At 38.5% G+C, this 25,748-nt stretch overlaps 1 protein-coding gene across 1 annotated transcript in view; it reads left to right on the top strand.

The window, feature by feature from the left end:
• Positions 1–25,748, top strand: part of WDR27 (WD repeat domain 27) — a 134,265-nt gene that overhangs the window by 46,548 nt on the left and 61,969 nt on the right. The window contains exons 22-23 of the mRNA XM_052805988.1: positions 10,838–10,940; positions 24,624–24,722. Of these exons, the coding sequence (XP_052661948.1) occupies positions 10,838–10,940; positions 24,624–24,722 (202 nt within the window). The remainder of the gene's footprint in view (positions 1–10,837; positions 10,941–24,623; positions 24,723–25,748) is intronic.

The raw sequence follows: 25,748 nt of genomic DNA on the forward strand, positions 1-25,748 counted from the left end.
TCCCTGGGACTTTTAGTTGTTTCTTTATTCAGTTTCTTTGATGATGGTTCTTTTTTTTATTCTTCTGACATGCATTCCTTTTCTCATAATTGACTGAGGAATCATAGCAGGATGCTCAGGTTCTTTTTTGATCTTTGCTTAGAGTAAATCTTCAGACATGTTATCCTGGCCTGCAGCTTTATAGGTTTTGAATATATATATTTTTTTTGCTCTGAGTTCCACAAGAATTTTTCCATTCAGTCTGTATTATCAAACTACATTTTTTTTCCAGTGAAAGTTCATTTAACTTTTCTTTTGTTCTTGAAGTTGGTGAGAGTATTTTGCAACTTCCATTTTCGTTATTCTTACTGGATAAAGCTGTGAATCTGTCTGTCTCTTTTACTATTGACCATCTGGAGGCATTCCAAGATTGCTTCAGAGAGTGCCAGAGAGTGTTACGGGTTCCTCTGAAGGTGGTACAAGAAAAGGCATTTTAACTTTCTGATGTTGTCGGCCAACCTCACACAGCCAGGTCATCTTGCCAATAAATGAGGGAATCTTGGACACTGCTAGTGACTTTTGGATTTACTCAGACTCCTGCTTCATTTGCTTTGAAATGCATGGATTTGTAAAGTTTCTTCTGAAGGTTTTGAATATTTTTATGCTTCTCCTGCATTCTCCTCATTTATAACTGTAGCTAAGAAAAGCTCCAGACAATCTACAAAGCATACTTACAAATAAAGAACCAAGGAGAATAGATCTTTTTGGAAAAAGAACCAACTCTGGCTACTCTTCTTCCAGGTTAGGATAATGAACTATGAGGCTTTATGAATACATGCATTAGGGTAAGATAATGACCTTTGGCCAACTTCCAAGGCATTGTGAAGAGCAATTTAAGTCTATCTTGTCTAACAGAATGCCTACTTGGAGAACAAGTAAAAATACCTTCTCTTGGGTCCAAGGTGGAAGCAGTGAACACAGGAGTTAGACTGAGGTGCAATGGGAATCTGAATGAGAAGAACATTACAGTTACCAGCTTTAGGATTACCAAGAAAGATTCAGACTGCCTGTTTTTAGTGACTAGGTTCATGAACATATAGGGCAGTGAGAGACAGATATATCCCAGTGCTGTAAAACCAATGCATAGAAAGAGTGCAGAAACTTAGGAATTGAGGAAAATTCCATTCCTTTACACAGTAAACCCATAACAACCCAAAATGGCAGACTAGACTAAATACCAGCTGCTTTAATATGTTCATTTGTCACTTAAATTTCACATGACAGTTTTCAATTCTGTTTTACCTGTCTGGATCCTTTCAATTTCTCATTTCCTCCCACTTGTAGATTAGATAATTCTGCGCATTAAAACATCCAGAAGAAAGGAAGTTTCTTTCATTCACTATTTTAAGAGGAAACTATCAATTTAAAGTCTTGCCGCCTTCACTTTGTTAAATGCATTTCGAATATTGACTAAACACGTAGTTGTAGCACCAGCTCACATTCACTGGCAAAGTTACATGAATACCCTCATCTTCATGACTGACTGATATTGAGAAAAATCAGCTGTCCAGATTTCTGCAGCAGTTTGCTCTTTCCCTTGCATGATTCATTCCAAAGAGTCACTTCCCTAAGAGAGGTTCTAGAATTTGAAGTAGTGTAAGCTTTTCTTCCCTAAGACAGATTTCAGATCTTCTGCAAAGCTTTTAGGCACTGATGTGGACCTTCCGTGCTCATCATTAAAATGTGGCTAAAGTCACGGTGCAGTAAAGCTTCATCCTTTCTGACACTAATTGCATGGCCTGGCTTGGTCACAGATTTTCAGATGTGTCTTGAAAGTTACAGACTGCACTATGAGGGCCCTGAGCGCACCACTGGGCCTTAATTGCCCTGATCAGCCTTGGACCCCCCACCCATGCACTCTCTGCTTCTTGCTTCAGGCACTCCATTTAAGCTCAGACCTGGACATTTAGTCCTTGCCTGAACTACGCATCAATAGATGTACCTGTCTCAAGTCTTGCCTCTGGCCTTGTTTTCTGCATGGACCTTGACCTACATTGTAAGTAGTTTGCCTTGAGTTCTGTCTCCAGCTGATCCATGTTGCAGTCCTGCCTCCAGCCCTGTATCTGGCTCCATCTCCTGCTGCTCCTGACTGGACTCCCAGGATGGACCCTGGACCTGGTTCATCACCTCACTTTTTCTGGGACGGTTAATGGACCTTGTTATCAGCACACTACTCTGCCCACCCTATTCAGATACAGTGGGACAGTGCCCTGGTCAGTGATGACACTGTGCCATGATCACCACTGGCTTCTCACTCATTTTCCCTTTTGTAGCAGCCCTGCTCTTGCTGCATTCTGACATGCATATTCACCATTATATTTATTTCTCACATAAGGTGCACAGGTCTGCAAAATGCACTAAGGAATGCCTTGTGATGTTTTTATTTTTGTTTCTGCTCCAAAAAAAAAGTGCTGATAAGTTGGTCCTGGTAATTACCAAGCATTAGATCCATGTAGCTAGTTGGAACTCAAAAGCTGCTTAATGTTCTAAGAAATACTCCTAACTTGAAAGTAACTCCTTCCACTTCTGAAAGGTATAGTAACATAGGTAGTATATACACAGATCTGTAATGTATTATATAAACAGATTAAGATAATGCAAGGTCAATACCTCTGTGCAGGGAAGCCATGCACTGATGAATTTGCTAGATTGTGAGCATGATCAGCATATGAATATGCTGATCATTCAACCTAGGTGAATAACTGAAGAAAGATTTACTGATTTTGCAGAGGTTGTCCCATAGAAACATCTTTGGGTGAGTGAAGAGTTGCTCAGGTCTTTTCATGTGCTGACATGAAAAAATACTCTGTCTTTGCTCTTATCAGCCATTGCCTTCCCTTTGAAGGAAGAACACCTGCATCAACAGCAGACTTCTTAATCTAAGACACTTAGTGTTTGGCAGAATATGAAATGAAACAAGGCGCAAGTTGTCTTTGTAGCTGCAGCTTGGGTGTTTTTTATATGTTGCCTTACAATATCTGTTCAGTAATTGTTCCTATCTCTAGCTGGCCAAGAAGACATAGTTTCTATAAATTTCTGAGGAAAAGGCCCTTCAGAAAGGGTAAGAAGGAGGACCCAGGGAACTGCAGGCTGGTCAGCCTCACCTCAATCCCTGGGAAGGTGATGGAGCAGTTAATCCTGGAAACTATTTCCAGGCACATAAATGACAAGGAATTAGTCCGGAGTAGTCAGTATGGATTCACTAAGGGGAAGTCATGCTTGACCAATTTGATAAACATCTGTGATAAAATTACTGGTTTGTAAGGTGAGGGGGGAGCAGTGGATATTGTCTACTTTGACTTCAGTAAGGCTTTCAACACTGTCTTCCATAACATCCTCGTAGAGAAGCTGATGAAGTATGGGCTGGATGAGCAGACAGTAAGGAGGCTTGAAAACTGTCTGAATGGGAACCTCAGAGGGTGGTGATCAGTGGCATGAAGTCTAGTTGGAGGCCAGTAACTAGCAGTGTACCCCAGGGATCAGTACTGGTTCAAATCCTGTTCAACATCTTCATTGAAAATCTGGATGATGGGGCAGAGTGTAGCAAGTTTGCTGATGACACAAAACTGAGAGTAGTGTCTGATACACCAGAAGGTTGTGCTGCCATCCAGAAGGACTTCAACAGTCTGGAGAAATGGGCTGACAGGAGCCTCATGAAGTTCAACAAAGGGAAGTGCAAAGTCCCCTTGGCACCAAGTGCAACCCCCAGGCACCAGTGTATACTGGGAATGTGACTAGCTGGAAAGCAGATTTGCAGAAAAGGACCTGGGGGCCCTGGTGGACACCAAGATGAACATGAGCCAGAAATATGCCCTTGTGGCAAAGAAGGCTAATGATGTCCTGGGCTGCATCAGGACAAGTGTTGCCAGCAGGTTGAGGGAGGTGGTGCTTCCCCTCTCTGTAGCACTGGTGAAGCCACACTGGCTCTGTGTGAGCAGGGAGGTTGGATAAGACAACCTCCAGAGCTGCCTACCAACCTCAACCGTGACGTGACTGTGATTCTATGAAATTATCATTTGCTTTTCTCTATTTGCTACAGAAATATAGAGATAGGAAACTTGCTGGGGGAACGGATGTAATGTTGCATAAGAGAGCAGGATGGACAATAACAACTGAAATTGGGAATTAATTTAGAAAGAAGGAATGGGACAGTTGTGCTATGCTGTCAGATGTGCTCGTTATCTACCCAGAGGTGGGGAGAGCAGGGAAAAGTTATTACTGCCCAATTTAGAGGTCTGAGCTGCTAGTGGTGAGCACACATAATGCTATGGTATGTGTGGGGAAGTAGATGTGACAGCTGCTAGATTACCGTTGCAGGTAATGAGATTGGCCAGGGGCAAGGCGTTGGGAGGAGGTCCCAACCACCACCACAGTAACACCTTTGGTGGCAGGAGCAGCCTGCCTCTGACTCACACTCTGAACAGTTGAGGAATAGAAGTCCAGCTGCTCTAATGCTGTTTGCTGCCGAAATAGCCGTTCCTCATCTCTTTATGGAAAAAAGGCAGTGGGTGCTTACTGGAGCACAGTGAAGATATTTGAAGAATATTGGACTACTTGGACATACTGAATTTCTTCTGCAGAATACTCAGATGCATGATAATGCTTTGATGCACGATCCCAGGGAAAATCAGTTTCACCCTCTTTCAGCCTCTGAAAAGATTTGCCAATTGTATAAAGATAGTTTTAGACATTAAGGTAAAATCTCCAACTAGTATTATGATCCTGTGCAACTAGATCATAAGCTCTCCTGGCAACATATTTTAGTAGAATTCCTGTAGCCACATGGAACTCATCTCATACATTTTCTAACAATTACACTTTGAGAGCCTTAGGGTCAGATGTACAGTTTGAATGAATGGCCCTTCAATTTTCAGATACTTTTCAGTTTGCTTCTCCACTGTGAACTAACTGCTTGACATCATTCTGAGCAAGATACACATATACACATACTCAGAATTTGATTACTTTTTGATCTCTTCTGAACATGAGGACCCCATGATTTGCCATCTTTTCTTTCCCTGGAGCTTTGAGTCTTGTTGTCTGGATTCTGAGGGAAAAAGGGATAAAGCAGTGGCTGGAGTTTCTCCAAGTTTGGGACTAGGAATGCATGAAAGTATACAGGATGGGGAACATGTGGTCCCTGCTGGATGCTGCTGGTGAAAACATGCTGAGCTCCTATGTGAAGGGTTTTGGTGTGTGTTTAAAATGAAACCCATGTGTACAGAACATCTAAGGTAGCTACTACTACTGTCAAGTTATACTCAGATTTTGTAGAGCCTCAATGGATCTGCTGGTACTGAAGGGTCTCTGAACAAATATCAGAGTGCTGGGACAAAGTGACAGAATACAAGGAAAAGTGGTTAAAAAAAAGAAAACTTTGGTTTGCAGTCAAGATTTTTTTTAATGCAGCAAGTAATATGAAATAAGAGACTAATTTGTGAGAGTATTTCCTGATTTATAAAGACATGTACCATTCTGGTATCTTTCTCTTACAAAGACAGAAAACATGTTACATTTTTTTCTAATATTCTGCAAGTTGTTTGCAACATAAAAAGATACATACTTTGGAATGTAGACTAAAAGCTGTACAATGGAGAACATAGGGAAAACTTGGCTGTTTGCTGTCCCATGCAATTACCAGATGTTTGTCATGGTAACCCCTGAAAAGCTCTGACCAGAAAAGCATTCTTAGGAGGCTGGACAGCATGCCAGCTGGCCACGTAAAGCTTGCAATATCCAAAATAAGTTTGATCACCACCTGTTGCTACTTAAAAAAAACCAGGAGGGAAAAAAAAAAAAAAGCCTGAAATAAGAGAACTCCTAGAATAAGCTAAAATTATACACATAATATCTATCTGTTTATTCTAGGATTTTTTACCCACTTTTTTCCATTGCTGTGATACCTGGAGATCTCTGGAGTTAATAGATTGCATAACAAAGTTTCTGCTGGATTCTGTGGAAAGTTTAATTGGAATCAGTTTTTTTAAAGGTCTTTTTAGAGCAGGATTTTGAGGGGGTGGGGAAGTAGCTATACTTGTAATAGAACATATGTCCTGATTATAATGGAAAAGTTGAACAGGAAAACAATTAAGAAAATAGAACCCAGGGTGTTATTACTGCGGCCGTACTAGCACAAGGAAAAGTGGCACTGTCCTATGACTCAGACATTGCTTTCTATTGCTGTGGTGTAGCATAGAAAAGATGAGTGAAAGCCTTGGAATCCTGTTAGTTCTTATGCATCCATTTATAGGTGGAGTAATTGAGTTATTGGTCACAGATGCAGAGGACTCAAATTCTTTTGAAAGGAAGTTGTTTGCAATGATTTATTAGGAGACTCTTCTGTGAAGAAGAAACACCTCATAGAGGAAGTTAGCTTTCACAGGCCCCAAGAATGAGGTCTTAAACACTGAGAACTAGTCCTGATGGCCAGTGCTCTACTTAAGGAAGAATGGTCATCCTGAAGGCACACTCAGGAGCGACAGAGGCTATATGAATTTTGTTTATTTTTCTCATGAGGAAATTTCTTTCACGGCATGTTGTATCTTACAAGTATAAGATTAAAAAGAAACCTTTTCTTCAAACATTTCTATGAACATTGTCCATATGTGACAATGAGAAAAGGCACTGAGAAGGACTGTATTTTTGGGGTGACTCTGAAATTCACAAACAGTGCAACTGGGACTCTGGCAGAGACAAGAAAAAACAAAAAACATCGTTGAGGCTGAGTTGTGGGAGAGATCTACTCTACACAATGAATAATGTTTGGTAGGAGCCTAACTGAGGGCAAAATCTTGCAATGCCATATCTGACCATGAAGGGGAACAGCAGACAGATGAAACACATCGTACTTCATTTTTATTTCTGTCTGTCTGTGGTGGGTTGACCCTGGCTGGATGCCAGGTGCCCACCAAAGCTGTTCTATCACTCCCCCTGCCCTCAGCTGGACAGGGTAGAGAAAATATAACAAAGGGCTTGTGGGTCGAGATAAAGACAGGGAGAGACCACTCAACCAATTACCATCACAGGCAAAACAGACTCAACTTGGGGAAAATTAACTTAATTTACTGCCAATCAACAAGAGTGGGGTAATGAGAAATAAAACCAAATCTCCAAACACCTTCCCTCCACCCCGCCCTTCTTCCCGGGCACAACTTCACTCCTGGATTCTCTACCTAACCCCCTCAGCAGCGCAGGGGGACGGGGAATGGGGGTTACAGTCAGTTCATCGCACATTATCTCTGCTGCTTCATCCTCCTCAGGGGCAGGACTCATCACACTCTTCCCCTGCTCCAGCGTGGGGTCCCTCCCACGGGAGACAGTCCTCCACAAACTTCTCCAACGTGGGTCCTTCCCACGGGCTATAGTTCTTCACGAACTGCTCCAGCATGGGTCCCTTCCATGGCGTGCAGTCCTTCAGGAGCACACTGCTCCAGCATGGGTCCCCTGCGGGGTCACAAGTCCTGCCAGAGAACCTGCTCCGTGGGCTCCTCTCTCCACAGATCCGCAGGTCCTGCCAGGAGCCTGCTCCAGTGCGGGCTTCCCACAGGGTCACAGCCTCCTTCGGGCATCCACCTGCTCCAGCATGGGGTCCTCCGCGGGCTGCAGGTGGATACCTGCTCCACTGTGAACCTCCCTGGGCTGCAGGGGGACAGCCTGCCTCACCATGGTCTTTCTCATGAGCTGCAGGGGAATCTCTGCTCTGGCACCTGGATCACCTCCTCCCCCTCCTTCTTCACTGACCTTGGTGCCTGCAGGGTTGTTTCTCTTACATGTTCTCACTCCTCTCTCCGGCTGCCATTTCTGTGCCTGCTGCAACTTTTTTCCCTTCTTAAAAATGTTATCACAGAGGCGCTACCAATATTGCTGATGGGCTTGGCCTTGGCCGGCGGTGGGTCCATCTTAGAGCTGGCTGTTATTGGCTCTGTTGGACATGGGGGAAGCTTCCAGCAGCTTCTCACAGAAGCCATCCCTGTAACCCCCACCCCCGCTACCAAAACCTCACCACACAAACCCAATACACTGTCTTAAGATATTTGAAAGACTTGCCCAAAGTAACAATAATGCCTTTGCTGCTTAATCACAGAATCACATAATGATTGCAGTTGTAAGGCACCTTTGGAGGTCATCTTGTCTAACTCCCCTGCTCAAGCAGGGTCACCTACAGCAGGTTGTCCATGACTGTGTCCAGATGACTTTTGAATATCTCCAAGGAGGGACACTCTGCAACGTGTCTGTACAACCTGTGCCAGTGCTCAGTCACCCTCACAGTAAAAAATTGTTTCCTGATGTTCAGACAGAGCCTCCTGTATTTCAATTTTGCCCATTGCCTCTTGTCCTGTCACTGGGCACCACTGAAAAGAGCCTAATTCTGTCTTCTTTAAAGCCTGCCTTCAGCTCATTGATAGCTGATGTCATTGCGAGGCTACTCTTAATTATCTTCAAAAGATCATGGTGATCAGGAGAGGTGTCTGAGGACTCAAGGAAAGTAAATGTCACTCCTATCTTCAAAAAGGGCAAGAAGGAGAACCCAGGGAACTATGGACTGGTCAGCCTCACCTTGATCCCTGGGAAGGTGATGGAACAACTAATTCTGGAAACCATTTCCAGTGACTGAGCACTGGCACAGGTTGCCCAGTGAGGTTGTGGAATTTCACACCTTGGAGATACTCAAAACCTGTCTGGACACGGTCCTTGGCAACCGACAATAGGTGAGCAGGGAAGTTGGACAAGATGACCTCCAGAGGTGCCTTCTAACCTCAATCATGATATGATTCTGTGAAAGCTGTGGTATGGAAAGCATGTGCTACCCTTTATGTTTTCTTTTAAGTTACCTCACAAAAAGTAAAGTTCTTTGAAAGTATAAATCAAATATGTATTCTGTGACTTGTCCTCCATTGCCTAACCTTTGGAACCATATATGTTAGAATGCTGCATTTGAGAGGAGACTGAGGTAGCTAGTATTCTCCTTTACTGTCAATAGGAAGCTTGAATAGAGGCAGGTTATTCAATGGCCCAAATGCGGCCATTGGTTATTGAAAGTCTCTGAATATTCATGCAAGAGCTATGCGCAAACCGAAGTTGAAGAATGTTTCTACATCTTAGTCACAGTAATTGACTGTCTTTATAAGTTACTTCTCTTTGAACTGTAGTGTTCTCTTAAATTGAGTTATTTATGACAGTTTTAGGGTAGAACTAGCCTGAGGTGAAAGGTCTGGTTACTGTATACTCAAAATGTCCATTGATATCAGTAGTTTTGTTATACAGGAATTCAGCCAAATATATACAATCTGTGAAAGTTCAGAGTTAGGCTCTGTAAAATGATCTATTTTCATGCATTCAAAAGTGTCTTTTTTTTATGCTTTACTAAGTGATAGCCATTGGATCAGTCACAAAGTAATGTTTTTGTTTAAGTATGCTTGTTTTACCTGGGTGAACGAAATCAGCTTGGCATTCAGTGCATTCCTACACATACATGCGTGTCTAAAACAGAACAATGTGGTATAAAAATTTAGAGATTTCTGCACATGGGTTCAGTCAATTGAATTAACATAGCGTCTGTGATTTCACTGGCCAGGAAAAAGTGTATATCACAGGTGCTGGCAGGAGATGTTACTCTTTCAGATTTGTTCCTGGACCTAGCATACATAAAAATAAGAATGTGTGATGGCTGTATTATGGTGAAGTATATTAATTTGTTTTGTAAGGAGAAGGGCAGGTTTATAGCATTCATAATAAAGGCAAAAGAAGAATAGAGGTTATTATAAGTCTGTTTTGAAATGATACCTTGTGGGTATAAAAATAAAGCTCTGAAATGGTGTATACATATGTAAACGATACTTCTTGTATTAAAATATCTTTTAACATTGAAGCAACTCTAAATACTACTTTTTTCCTTAGTTTTGTAGTGACTACAAAGCTATCACAGTTCTTTACAACCACAGATTTTTTTTTAGGCGGATATTAATCTTCATCTCATTAAAAACATTATTATTTTTAAATGGTTCAAGTGCGCTCAGCTATCAAAAACTTACTCCACAATGCTACTTGCAATATTAACATGAAAAGTAGGAAATAATTAATTCCTTGTGTTAAATTTAAATGCATTCCTTCCTTTAGACCATATTAACATGGACAGGTAAGAAGTTATCTACAGTTGTAGGGTAGATAGCTAGATTTATGAGTTTGGGATGTCATTTGGATATTGCCTTTTTTGAATTTACAAGATAGAATAATTTATTGCATGGAGTAGGAATGTAAATAGAGCAACACAGATTAAATATCCAGATTTGGGTATAAGAAAAGCAAGCAATAATTATTCATGTTATGATTCCACATACTGGATCTTCATTTGATATAAATTACTTGAGGGAGATTTCTAAAGCTTCATGGAGCAGACTGGCTTTCACAACACCCCTCCCTTAATGCAGGGGAGTTTGACTTTCCCTGCTGAGATGGCTAAGTAGGGGTAGTCTAATGGTAGGCATCACAGCTCCTCATTTCTAAATACTAATGATGTTTCTATCTATCTTTGTAAACTAAACAAGGCAAAAGCATGGTTTTGAGCATTGTCCTGGGGTAGTTTTGTGTGTTCATTTTATTCTTATTTGCTAATATTCTTTAATGTCTTCCAATTTTGTCAAAATCCTACTGCAGAGATATTTAAAACTTAATTTGTGAATTTGCCTTAGTAAATTTATAGACTAAGAAAAATGGATGAGACTTCAGCAGGATTTCATGAAAATGGCAGTAGAAGAGCTAGTTTTTAGTTGGTATTAATAAGACTGAAATTTCTCTGAAGGTGTGAACGTCGTTTTGAAGGGCACAGTAGCCGCTCCTATCCATGTGGAATTTCAGTATCTCCTTGTGGACGGTTTATAGCCACTGGATCAGATGACAAATGTGTAAGTAATGTTTTTGCTCATTTTCCTTCTAAGATGGTTTATAGCCACTGGATCAGATGACAAATGTGTAAGTAATGTTTTTGCTTATTTTCCTTCTAAACTATAGGAGCTACTTGTGTTGTACACAAAGTAGTCTTTTTATGCATGTTTCTAGGATTCAGCTTAATGTGCAAAACTGAGGTCTATTATACTTTCATATGCTTCATTTATATGTAGCAGTTACATATGATTCCTGATCTGTATGTTCTTGATTTTGCCTGAAAAATCCCTGAACAACCAAATCTCAGTGCTCAAAGTAATTGTTAAAAGCTTGTTTCTAAAAGTTTTCATAGTGCTTGACTCTGAATTGTCAAGTGCCATCAAAGATGAGAAGAATGGTATCCCCTGTAGCACAGCATCATGTAGTGTGTACATATCCGACCACTGGGAACTATGTAGCAACAACACATTAATTTACTTAAGCTCCCAAATACAGGGTTATGAATCTTTCATTAAGCTCCCAAATACAGGGTGGTGAATCTTTCATTACTGGTTTCTTATGAACCAGTCAGCTGAATACAGAACGAAAAGTCATTCAACTGTAATTAGAACTTATCATAATTCATGGTGTAACTTTGATTATGTGTTTCCTCCCCAGACAGGTTCTCTTCTCATTCAATATCAACTGTATTTAAATTATTACACTTAGCAGAGTCCTGAATAAAAGTGTATTACTACCTTTTTGAGTATGCACCTAATTTTAATTCAGTAAGTCCTGCGTTGTTGGCACAATGTTTCTCTTGGTGTCTGCTAAGAGGTAGATGATTGCTAGCTTGTAGTATAGGCCTTTGAAACGCAGCTGGGGTTGGGTTCATTGTAAACACATCCTTTCAAAACAGCTGGGTAGGAAAGCTGTTTAACTTCCTTCTAGGTCTTTCTAGGTGACTCATCAGGACTATGACACAGGGTTTCTGGTCAACTTCAAATTCAGAACAAGAGGAATTTACTGTTGTGGCTAGTTTTGAAATACTGGCTCCGATCATGTGTGAAGGTTAGAGATTTTATTGGCAGATTGCTGGAGGTTTGGCAATAGCTAATGTGTTCTTGACATTTCCATGATAAAATATATTTTTCAAGTTTCTGGTAATTTGCATTTAAAAATGTAGTTTGCAATACAAAAGAAAGGCTTTTTACTTTGTGAAACAAAATGCATCTAATATTGATCTCAGCTCGTGACGTATATGATATAAATATGTTTAGTTGAGATTACTAACTAAGGTTGATTTTGAATAGTATAAAAAGAGGTGCAGTCACAAGACCTTCTGTATTCTCTTTTGCATTAAGGCTATTGTTTGGAATTACTGCTGATACAAGAAAAGAAAGGCATAGAGCATGATTTTGCCCTTACTCCAAATTCTAGGCACGTGGTTGCTCATCATAGGAAGCTGAATAGCTGGACTGCATCCTGCTCCAGTTGGCATGTGGTCCCTGGTGGGCACAGTGCCAGCCAATACTTAGTGTGGCTCCTGGGTTGGAATTTTGCATAATTTGCACCGTATGTCTGTAGAGAACTGTAATTGTTCTTCTTGTTGTCCCCTCAGGAAAACTGAGTCAAGTTTCAGACTCTTGCTACAACTGTGCTGTTAGGACAAAATACAGTTTTGGGGCATTTTTAGGAGGCTTTTCTTTGAAATGTTGAGACTGGATATACTTTTGTGTTTCCTTTTGAAAAAGAAAATTGAACATGGCACTGAGTAGTTCATTCATGTTGTTAAACTAGTAACATCCTGACAGATAGACTGTTGTGCAACTGGAACAGTTTCAAGAGTATCAAGAAGCCACATATTTTTGCAGATTGTATTCTATAAGCGAATGTCCATTGGAATTCAAAAAGCTGCATAAAATTCAACAGCATGGATGCAAAGTATTATCTTGAAATAACACGTTCTGGAAATAAATTATGTAACTTTCCACTGACCACAACTGCGTCTTCAATCATCTCGGAGTTTAATTTATCAAGTGCAATGCTTGCACCCTGTGGTTAACAAATATGATTGATTTTAAAGCCAAAAGAGGCAGAATTGGAATATAATTGAGAGACATTAATCTTAAACTGCCCTTTATATTTCACAATATCTGAAGTGTTTGACAGAGAGGAATATGTTGGCTGCATTGATTAATAGCAAAATTAAAACCATATTCCTAGAGGCCATAGAATCAGAAAACCAAAATATGTTATTGTAAACAAAGAGATGCAAATTCTGTCTACCTTTTTCTCTACTTACAAAGTATATGACCTATTTTATATGAGAAAAGCTTGGTATAGCTTCTGTGTGGCTGAAGTAGCCACTTGTTTTTATTTGAACTGCTTTTGTGTGTGTTAGTATGAGATTTGTCCATACTGTAAATCATGGGTTGAAAGTGTTCCCCTAACTGATTACTCCAAGTTCTTTAAGAGAACCTTTGCCAAGACCTGTGTAGAACCTGACAGTCTGATCAAAGCAGGTACCCACAGTATCCTGGTTTTGAACTGTGATTATCCTTTTTATAATTCATTGTGATTAGAAAACATAGAAAGTTAACATTTCTAATATCAGATCTTCTCTTCATCTTAAATAGCCTAAGGTTACAAGTGACATGGGTTGACTTTTTCTTAACTGAATACACATAATATTTTCATTTCTAACCATTTTACAGGTGGACAGTTTGAGGTTTCTGACTATCAGACAATAGTATTAAGGATGTTGGTGAAATACTCTAATTGGATTTAGATTTCCATTTTTCTGGGCTCTGTACAAAAATGTTTACCTAAACATTTGTTGACCAAAGAAATCTTAGTCTAAAAGGACAAAAATATCTGGAGAGTGTGAAATGCTACTTTTTAAAATAGAAATAGCTAATCTTCTCCTGTGCTCCATGTAGTTCTAGTTAGCTGTTTTACTTCATGTCTAATTAGGTTCTTCATTTTTATCTTTGAAGACCTTGTGGCTCTCTGAATAAATTCCAAGTTTCCAGAAATGAAGTAGGGAATGCAGAAATAAAGATTTGGCTATTTAATTGTTTTCAGGTTCATTCTTGCTAGTTCTTTCTGAACTGTAGACTTTAAGTGGCACATTTTGACGCTAATGCTGAAATGGAATTTGCTAACATAAAACTCTGTGTCCATGTCAAATCTCAAAGCCTGGGCTCACAGTTCACACTGACTGACCCATATTGCAAACCCAGAAGTTTTTCAGCATAACAGGTTGCTAAATCAATAACAAAAATACACGGGTAATGTGTGAAGTTGTCTTCCATTTTATTTACGCTTTTCATCAAAGTATAGGATTTTGCCTACCACATTGTCTTTGAAACACATTCTAAACCCAGGATTAAATTTATGCCTTCCAACTGTGAAGGCACCAAAGCTAGAGAGAGCAGGAAGATTGTTTCTTCTTCTCCAGAGGGCATCAACACTGAAAGGAGTAACAGGAGACAAGATAAGGCAATTTGATGCTTATACATAACACCAGTGTACTAACAACTTGTCAATCCCTGAATTGTACATTTGTGCAAAATTGGTTTTAGAGTAAATTCCCATTATGCAAGTGATGCTGGAAACATACTGCTCAGGGGGTATATCCAAAGAATTCCGCAAACCTGTGAGCTGTGGCTGGATGCAAACCTGGACCTGATAGTGCTTGCAGACTCAGTTGTTTTCAGATACAAGATTCTGCACCTGGCACAACACAAACTGTAGAATTTGTTTATAACCAACATCTTGCTTTTAAATAGTTACAGAGGTTGATATTCCAAATAAAATGTCAGTCCTACTGAGCAATATACTTTAATTGTTTGCTACCAGATATTTATTTAGTTGTAAAATTCACTGTCTCAAATCACATAATATCTTAATGACTTTCCCTATTGGATTAGACTAATAATTTCTTTGATAAGGACAAGGAAAATGCATATGATATAACAGAACTCTTAGTTTTATTTTTATCTGTTCTTACATCAAGATGGATAGCTTTAAAAATTTTATTTCTTATTTTGTCACTCATAAATGCATTCAAAATGCAATGCTGCTGTTAAACTTGTCATCTACTTACTCGGCAACATATATTTTGGCATTGAGAAGCCATAGTGAAAGGAGCTCTGTAATTTGAAGTAGTTTAAATTTTTAAAGTTTTTCCCCTTGTTTTCCTTGGTGTATGAATTGCAGTGCACTGGTGCACAGTGACCGTCTGCTTTTTAGTTTGGATAAGGAGTGTGCACGCCCCTGCTTAAAGAACATCTCCCAGTCCTCCCCATTTACTGTCCTTTGGTTTGTATCACAGAGTCGTCTTGGATTATGCAGATGAATTCCTTTCAGGTGAGGCTGAAGTGGAAGAGCAAATCATTGAGCAAACTGAATGCTCTCTATATGCTAGCAGCATTCAGTCCGCAGAATCACAGATAAGATAGCCCAAAGTAAAGCACCAAAATACACTTGGAGGTTGGGTTGGCAGCAATGTTTTGTTCTGTACATCTGCTCCTATTGTGCTGCACTACTTTCTAATGTAATCATTGCCATAGGAGTTTATGATCTATTTCTTGACTCCCATAAATATATTATTAGTCATATTAGTCTTTCTGTGGCTCAGTTCTGATTTATAAAATGGAGGTTTGCAATAATACCTTTCTTCTGTCCGTTTCTCTTTAAAAGAAGAATTTAGATGAGGCCTGTCTCAATTTGTTACTGCTGCGGTCAGTTACTCTGATCTTATTTACATGAAATACTTCCACCCTTGTGTGTCTGTGGTGTGATAAGCTTAAAAACTGGATCTGATTAGGTCCAAAATTGCATAAAATGGTCTAGATAGCAAAGAGAAAAACACCCCAAGAACCCCAAAATATGAATGATAAAATTATGTGGTTGGTTGTTCTCACTTGGAGACCAAGATTTCACTAGAACTTTTTAGGTACTAATGAATGGAAGATAAAAGACTACAGATGAGGGAAAAGGCAGGGCTTTGAGAATGATATTCTGGTATGGCTGTATGTAAATGGAGGATTACTTTAGTACTGGGTTTGGAAAAATAGGAGGATATTTTCTTTACTGGAAAATTACTTTTAGAAATGTCTGATAGTGGTGTTGGCTAGTATTTATTGTCTTGGTGTACACTTCGTACCAGAGGGCTCGCAGAACAGAATGTATTATATGAAGCAGTGGTAGGGACTGTCTGGGGTATTTTGGTTTTCACTGTCATTGGTATCCCAATTATATATTGCTCAAGTTTTATTTTATATGTCTATATTGTTTTACTAAGATGGGCTTTAAGAGAAAACATCTGGAGAAAATAGCATTAGTAATGTTTACTGTGGAAAAACCAGGACTGACATTGCTTGGCAGAAGGAAATCCGTGGCAGAGAATGAATGACAGAGACTGTGACTACCTCTCTGCCAGCTATTGCTGGAGAAAATCTGTCCCTTTCCAAAGAAGAACACAACTTTGTGTTACTCTTGAATCTCAGTTTCTTGGATTCTTTGGTAGTGTGGTTGGCTTTTAGGCCTATTGTCCTAGGAGGAAAGAGATAAATATTGCTTTCTTATTAATACAGTCATGATTTTACAGTGTGCTGTTACTTTGCTGTCTCTTTGGGTGTATCTTTGAAGATGATAGAAAATCTTAGCCTTGGTAGAGTATTTTATGAACCATGGAATTATGTGAGCATGAGCACATTAGCTGCTCTTGTTTGCTTCTTGGTCAGTTCAGACTAGTGCTTTATCTATGCCTCTACACCTCAGACCTGACCACCATAAAACCAGACTGGCAGTTGAGAGTAGTGGAGGATTTTCTGCTGGCTATAGACACGTGCTTATTTAAATACTACAGAACACCTTTTTTCCACCGGCCTCTCAAACTGAACTTTATGAGGCTGCAGCATGTTACTGTGTTAACCTTTAAGTTTGGTAATACTTTTGAGAGCTGACTGGAAGGATGAGAAGTTAACCTTTATGCTAAAAAAAAATAATTTTATAGAAAATATCCCATATTCAAATATAGGCAAAAAAGTAGATATGAATACCCAAAGTTCATTTTGCAATGCATGCAGCAGCGAGGTGCTAAAAGTGGATATGTATAGGCTTATACCCGCAGGGCTTGTGTTTTCTATATGTATACCTCTTAATCTCCAACTCTGACAGCAGCTGAATTTTGTGTATAATTGGTACATGTGCCTATAATCCTACTAGCTGATTTCATTCTGCTTGCAAATTTATTAAGATGGGGTATTCCTTTGTAAAGGTAATGAAATGCCCTGTTATGCCTAAACATCTGAATGAAGATCCTCTGCATCATCTGAATCTTGCAGTATTTCTGTTGAACAGTCAACATTAGTACGCAAACAGAAAATGCAATTATTGGTACTGTTGATTCAGAAAAGACTCTTAGCAGCAGTCAGAAGAGAGCCATTTCCAGACTGGGTGTGATCCAACCATGCTGCTTCATAATGAGAGGTGAGATAAATCTTAAAAAAAAATCTTCAAGTAATAATTCTGCACTTTGCCAAACCTAAGTATGTTACGAAAGTAAAAGCAACCTAGATACAGCAGTGTTTGGTGCTACATAAATTCCACAGGCAGACAAACAAAAACAATCATATACATGAGGCTTTGAAATTGGCTAATTAAATACAAACTAAAATCAGAAAAAATATAAATTGGAAGCTTCTAAAGGCTTACAGAGGCAAATCTGAGATATGGTTTAGATCTGTTTATGTAATCTTTTTTAGTGAGGAAAATTCAAACTGTGTTAGCTATAACTGCCAGCATACTGACAGATTTGAAAAGTATCCCCTGCATCTTGAAAGACGACTGATCTTGATAATATTAGGTGTTTTAATAATAAAAAGCATTATTAATTTTCACTGTTACTCCATTTGTAGTTATGTCGAAGGAACTCAGGTGGAAACTGGGATCTTACTGTAGTGGCCAATTTCCTGTGACTACCAGAAAGACAGCCTCCATAAGCAGCATTAGAAGGGGAAGGGACTCTGAGAGGGCATACTGCACTCAACATTTTGGTGACAGGCTTGTATAGACGTTCCATGCTACCATGTGGCAAGTGTGTAAGATATCCTGGGCCTGAAGAGCATTAATCAGTGCTTAGGATACTTGTGAAATCTGTTTTATTATGTGTGGATTTGGCACTGATGCCTATAGTTAAGGTAGTCTAACACTTTCCACTATAATTCTGTTTTCAGTTGCTTGTAATTGAGAACATTTTGGGCTGAAACTTTCCATGTTGGGTGTCTGCTTCAGGCTGATTGTTATTTTTCATTTTAGTAAGTACTTAAGGTGCTTTTTCAGCTTGAGATTGAGGAAAAATACACGGTTCAGTGGGAGATGTGCACCAGTGTAAACAGGCGATGGTGGAGCGCAAGCCAAACAATTATATCATGTACTGTGGGAGTGTGCATCAGGTTTGATGGCACTAGTGGAGGCAAATGGAGACTAATGCCTTAGTAATAAATCCAGATGTCTTTCATAAAAGTGTAAGTAAGATTATTCATTTATTTTTCTATCAAGAGGCTTTAACACTTCCATCTTCTGTAGCTCATTTGAAATATTAGAAAAAATAGTCACAGGAAAGGGATGACTTTGGCCAATTCATGCAAAACTTCTGAAGAAAAAAAATCTCTATTTGTGTAAAGTCAAATTATGTATCTAAGATACCAGTGTCTTTTTATAATTTTTTTTTTTTTTTCTGCAATCTGTTTGTAAAATATGTGCTCCAGTTTAAAGCCACAGGAGTTGCAAAGGGGTTTTCTTGAAATTGGTGTTGCTTTTCTGGTCCCTGTGCAAGAGCTGATAACAAGGAATATTTTTCTGTTATGCTTTCAATGTTTCTCTTTCTGATTTGCTTTCCCCTCTTTCCCTTCCCAGGAGGGAGTAGGAGTGTAAGTAGTTTGACTCAAATGCATATGGCCGTGGATTGGACTAGGGGGCAGTGGGAACAGATGGGGACAAGTTTGCTTTGAAGACAGTGTATAAGAAAACAGAGGAAAGAATTTATAGTGAAACTCTGCAGATAAAGAGTAAATTTATTTAGCACACTCTCTCTACCAATGCAGTAGAATTAAGTAGTTTTCCATTTGGATACAAATTCTTCCCCTCAAGGAGGGACCTTCACCCTTCTTCCCTGTCTCTTGCTACAAATTTAAAGAAAAAAGCACAAGCTTGTGTATACATGTAAGGTGCTAAATACACTTTCACATTGTGGGTTAATGAAAACTGACTACTCCAAATTTTCTTCAGACTTGAAGTGAAGGGAAACACAAGTAAGTATGTGGTTATGGGTGCAGGAAACTTGTTTGGAAGCTATTGGTACAGGTAAATGATTTTTACTTTTGGCTGACCCTTGGACAGAAATGGAAAGGAAATACCAATATCTACTGAATCAGTATTTTTATTACAAGAAATTGGTCTTAATATAAAAAAAAGGGATTGACTTTGGCTAAAGTGTATAACAGATTATATGCACATATGCATTTTGGGTATTGCTGAGTCCTTCCTAGACTGTTTTGCTTTCTTTTTTATTACATTTGGTTTGCTGAAAATCTGTTCTTCCTCTGTCATTTAATTCATATTTTCGACTTTTTTTTTTTTCTTCTGTGGCTAGTGTTATGGTATCATTTATAATTCACTTACTGTTTTTTTTTTTCTATAGAGAAGAATATGCTAAAAAAATCTAGTAAGTATAGAATAGAAAAACAATTTGAATGACATCAGAAATGTAGTAAAACTAGAATGATGGCAGACGATAGTAGGAAAATGTTTATACTGGAGTTATTCTACTTCTTATGAATACCTGAATGTCATTTCTGTTAAAATACAATTTCCTTTGGGTTGGTGTTTTTTAGTTTTTTTTCTTTTTTTTTTACTATTGAAGTTAAAAATAAATTTACTGAAAAGTTTATTTTTGATCTTGCACTAAGTTAACTTTTATTCTCAGAATTTAGATTATCACTGACTAGCTTAAATATCTGTGACTAGAGTTACTTAAACAGAAGCTGTTTTTATACACTTTTTTATGGTGATGTTTTTCTTCTAATCACATTTTATTGTGTTACATGTCAAAATTACTCTGATTTAAAATATTTGCTATTACTTTCCTTGAAAGCACAGTTACTGGAAGGGAAGATGATAGCTGTCACAACATAATAAACTTTTCCGGGATTTTAGTCAGGGACTCTGCCATGTTTTCTGTTGAAGTTGAACCACCACAGCTAAATATTTAAGATTTATAGGGCTAGAAATACAGTATCAGCAAGAAGCTTAACACTAGTTCTGTTAGGATAGAACTGTAGGAAGGAAGTACAGTGGGAAAGTTGTGTTCCCAGCCATGTTCTGTGTGTTTTGCCTAGCAGCTGTTCAATACTACGAAAGTAGTCTCTGTAGTAAAGATCAAAGTAAAGGTCTTTCCCATGCTGATGAATGCTTCCGTGGTTAGCTACAGGTGGGCTTCTATCTGTACTTGTTTGTCATCATTACTTTTCTCTGACCCAGTGAATCTTGTTACACAATGTGACGCTTCAGAAGAGCTCTGCATCCCAGCCTAACCACTAGCTCAGAGCTTAGAATAATTTCCTGAAAGGTGGGAGGTAAGAGTTTGAATGCTCTTTAGGTTGAGAAGTGTGACTAGCTAACATCTCTTTTTAGACAACCAAATACACACTTGCTAGATTCTACTGAAGCTGCACAACAGCTTCCTAGCGTTTTTTGAAAGAAAGGTATGAGCCGAATGGTTGATTTAGGAACTGTGTGGAAGAGCATAAATTACTAGAATACCTGGGTTTCACAAATATTGGATTTGTCTTCAAAAAAACAGTGAAATATTATCACATCTATTTTACAGAGAGGAATGGGGACATAGAGATTAAGCCAAAAACGAATGTGCTCCTCCCCAAATTAAACTGAGAACCTGGAATGGAAAATGAATTTTTATTGGATAAGTTTGGCAAAGCTCTGTAAGCCACTAGATTATGATGGAAAATTTTCAGCTTCACTAACCATGTCTCTCTGTGATATGTTCTTTTGGTTCAAACATGGAGCCATGTTTCTTCTTGGCTCAGAAATTGTTGGAAGGCCTGGTAGATCTGTGATTCAGAGCATTTTGTGCTCTTGACTCTTGCTCTCCTTGACTTTGCCTCTTTGTGCCTACTTCCATGGAAGGGAGGGAGGAGAGTAGGCTTGAAGAGGAAAAGAAAAGTGACAGTAAGGCAATTTGGGGCCAGAAAGAGAAAAGATGGTGAGTGATAGAAAGCATAGTCCTGTCTGCTGCCTATACCTCTCTGCCAAAGACTTGTCTTAGTATATGCAGAAGAACTGATAAAGGCATTCCAAAAACTTGCAATTGCAGAGTAATTAGCTTGTGAGGGAAAATAATTGCTTGCAATAGGAGTTTCATAAATGTATTTTATTAGCTCCCCATGTGTCAGTTGTGCGGAGTCCAGAGGACTTATGCTATGTACCAAACACCTGAATTTCAGAGGTAATTTTATTCTCTCCAGTATTTTCCTCATCCAGTTCTATTGTGTTTAAGTTCTTATATCTAACAAAGTTCTGTAGTGTGTTAAGAAACGTGATGTATTTGTCTTGTTTCGGTCATTCCCACAGTTCCAAAGGGGGTGGACATGTGTACAATAGCTATGAGGAATAGGATTTGAATCATTCATGATACAAACACCTAAAACGTGTCATGGCATTAGTGAGCATTGTGATACTGAACCATTTTGACAAGAGGTCCACAGGATTTGAGGGGCTGTTTGGTAAGAATGATTTCTCCCTGTTTTCACGAATACTCTCTTTCTTCAGTTAGTTAGATGCAGAGGAGCATCCTATTCCAGAGACTGTAGTGCAGCTTGTAATGCTTCTTGCTGTCCTCTCGCTCAGCATACTCCTTTTCTTTCTGGAGTCTTCCTGGAATATGGACTTCTATGGCATCTCATCTCATTTTCTTGAGACTTGCAGATTGCTATTAATTATGTGAGCATGACCTCTGTAGTCTGCTCTGGCACTGTGGTGGTGGTGGTGAAGTACAACCTGACTGCAGTCTCTATACCTCATCCTTGCTGGAGTAAAATGGTCATTGCTAGCACTCTGTTCTTGGAAGAAAGTCCTGTGGGAAGTCTGGACAGTAGGGCCAGGTGATATACAGTGTGACAAAGCTTGGCTATGAAGAAGAGAGCACAATGTTAGCAGGTACTGAGATAACACATAGGTGTCAGCATCTGATAACTTTGCTACCAGTTGCGTCATGGTACAGTATCATCAGAGTGAAGAATGGAAAACCTGTGTGGAAGGATGAGAATGGATGGATGTGGCCCTATAAAATAAGGGAAATTTTGAAGGGTACTATTATGTTAGAACTCTGAAACCTTCTCTGTTTAAGCCTAATTACTTGACAATCTTGTAATCTGTTTAGGATGTTTGGTAAATAACCAACACTACCTCTTAATATTTTTATGTTAATAAAGAGGAATCTTATGTCTAACCGGAGGTATTTACAAACAGCAATTGCGGCATTTCTGTATGGAAATAGCAAGAACTTGAGTAGTCCTGTGTGCAGACTGTATTTACTAATACATGGCCTTGTACTTTCCATCAGAGAAAATAATTTCATGTCTACAGACATATCAGAATGCTTTCCTTTGTGTCATTATATCATTTTTATCTTGTTTGAGTTCCCCTTACCAATCTGTTCCCTTGTGAACTGATCATGTCCCAAGTGGTATAAGTTACAGTAGCTGTGGTATGGCCATATGTTTTAAAACAAAATAAATTGCTGCTTTTATATTACTAGCAATCAAATACTCATTATTATAACCAGTTTCCTAAGAAGTTTAAAAAGTAGGGAAGAGGGCTTTACTTTTTAAGGCAGAATTTCCAATTAGCAAGCGTTTGCTGTATCCTTTTAGGAAGGATGCAATGATTTTAACACATTACTGGGGACTCTGCTCTTTCTCAGTTGGTATGGCAATATCTGTGTGGAATGCTACAAAAGATCCAGAGGTTAAAAATGGATACCTATGTTTCTGTCTGTTTTTAGGTACTTCATTTATGCCAGTAGATGGTTTTAATTCCACATCCTGGACTGAATCCAGAATATGTGAGGTATATAAACTGGATGCAATTAAGTAGATTTACAGTTGGCCTCTTGGTTTGCCTCTCAGTGAATATGGTCATGAATGGAATATTTGACACCGAGGACTATCCAGTGTTTCTTCAGTGCTGGTTTGGACTAGAGAATCTTTGGTGTTGGCTGATAAGATTTATTTTCTGAGTGAGTCATTAAGCGTTTTTCAGGACCTGCATTGGTCCATGAATCTTTTCATAAATTGGGAAGACTGTCAGTTGAGTCCACAAGTTTTTGGGACATATATCTTGTAGCAGTTTGCCATCTGCTATGGGAAGCTCAGCTGCCTTGGGTCTGAATGATTAAACTCATTTTAGGGTACTAAATCCAAAAAACTTAAGACAAGTCACAGAGTAATACACTGTTGTAATAGTGTCTATGCACAGTTTGGATTAGTTTATGTTAGGCTGTGCTGTGAATTCCATGTTCATAGTCTTAACTGCAGAGATTTTGTAAAGACAATGGAACACTTCAATTTTTTACTGAAACTGTAAAGTTTGGATTATCATCTTTGACTATTTTTTGCATGCTTTACAATTTATTCTTTCTTTTGAGATACACATTTTGTTTATAATGTACCAAATAAGTCTGCATATTTTCTACATATGTTATGAGTCTTTTTTGATATGACTTGTGTATGCATACTGTCTGACTGTATCCTGCAAATAATTGTTATTTTTACTAGATAAGGCATAGTCTAAAACAATCCTATGTTTCTTTTGTGGAGGACCTGTACTACAGGATTTATTTTTAAACATTCTCTGTTTTCTTTATGTAAGATAATGCCAATTTGATATCACAATCCAATCGTTTTCCTAGTATCAGTATTTCTATGACTTTCACTGAATTTTGGATTGGTTTCTTAATGCAGTTTTGCATTGGCACTTTTTCATTGTTTGAGACTGTACCAATAAGAATATATTTATTTTGCTACTCAATTTAATTCACTCCTTGGAAAGCACTTTTCCCTTTTTCCTTTGAGAAGCAAAGGCAGGCAGTATGCTTTTTCTCATTGATGATATCCGCATCACTCATAATATTATTGATTTGTTATTGAATTCTATGCTGTTCAATTAAAAACTGCAAAGACCTATGCAGAAACTGAAAAAAATTTATTTAATGTAGCGGCAAACATAAGAGTTTTCAAATTTAGAAACCAAGGTTTTAGATTCTACATATGTCTACTTGAAAGAAAGGGTTTAAGTTCTGAAGAACACCTTAAAAATATATTTTAAAAGGGTCATTTTTTACCTGCCTTTTTACTTGAAATATACCTAATGTTTAGTTATTTAAGGGGAAAAGATTGCATTACTCATTCTAAATCTTTTTTTTTTTCATCTGAGTTAACTTAAGCATTTGCTAAATTACCCTGAATTATAGAAATCAGTTCTAAGATGTTGATGACTTTTATATCTGTTTAGCTATTACGAAAATTTTCTAACTTCTCTGTAGGCTGAATCTTTAGTCTTCCTATGCTATAACTTAGTGCTTCTAGAATGTGATATATTTCTTTAGAGTGAAAATATAATCTCATTGTTTTTAGGCTTACATATATGAAATGCGTTCAAGCACTTTTTCACATAAACTGGGAGGATGCACAGAATCTGTCATCAATGTGGCTTTTAGTCCCTCCTCTCCACAGGTAAGCCATTGCTTTTTTTCCTCTTTGTAATTAAAACATGTAAAATCTTCACTGCAAGCTTGCTTTCTACTACTTTCTTATTTAGCTGCCAATATGCTGTGCAGCTGTAAGGCTGTTCATCTACTTCCAACTATAGTGTGGTTATTGTGTCAGTTATTAACCTCATGCAAAATGCTGCATGCTACAGAGACACGTGCTCTGACTAACTGCCTACAACAAAGAGTTCTGGCATGGGAACCATTGCGAACCTGTACTTGTTGAATGTTGGGAAAATGTACATCCACCTCAAATTACCTGAGTAGACTACTAATTCAGAGAATTTAAGAGAGAATGAAGTAGGAGCAGGGAAACGGCAAGGGGCTCAGGCCTGCCGTAATTACTTAAAGGCCTGAAAGATTTAAAAAGCAATGTTATTTAAAATGTACTGTGTGAAATAGCTTTATGACAGTGTTTTGAAAAACTGTTACTGTTGTGTTTTGAGCCTTTCAGATATCTATAGGTAAAAAGTACTCCAAAGAAGTTAGGCATTAGGCAATGACAGTTCCTATTGTTTTACTGATCATTAATACTATGCTGCAGCAATATATACACAGGAGTGTGTTTCCTAAGTTTTATCTTGAAACCAGAGCTTCCCTACAGCTAGTTTATCATGTGAATTCTTCATATACTGTTTTGAATCATGTAGACTTATCTTCTTTGTTTTCATGTATTGAAACTGCATTGAAGCTTTCTACTTTCTACACTTCTCCTTACTTTAAAAGTGGCAACAATGGTCACTATATATATAAAAGAGTGTACAGTAGCTCCTCTTTACTTCACTACCTCCTCAACACTGGCTGTACTTGCTACTATTAAAAAATATTTATGGAGTAAGTATAATTTCTTTACATGTGGGAGTATTGTCACATTTACATATCTCCTTCCATTTGTAAATAAAGATGCTAGCATTTCTGTGTTTTTAGAATTTCTGGAAGTATTATTCCTTGTGTGTGTGTTGTTTGAACTGAGAAATTGTTAATTGCTATC

Source organism: Harpia harpyja, chromosome 13 (assembly GCF_026419915.1).
Source record: "Harpia harpyja isolate bHarHar1 chromosome 13, bHarHar1 primary haplotype, whole genome shotgun sequence".
NCBI lineage: Eukaryota > Metazoa > Chordata > Aves > Accipitriformes > Accipitridae > Harpia > Harpia harpyja.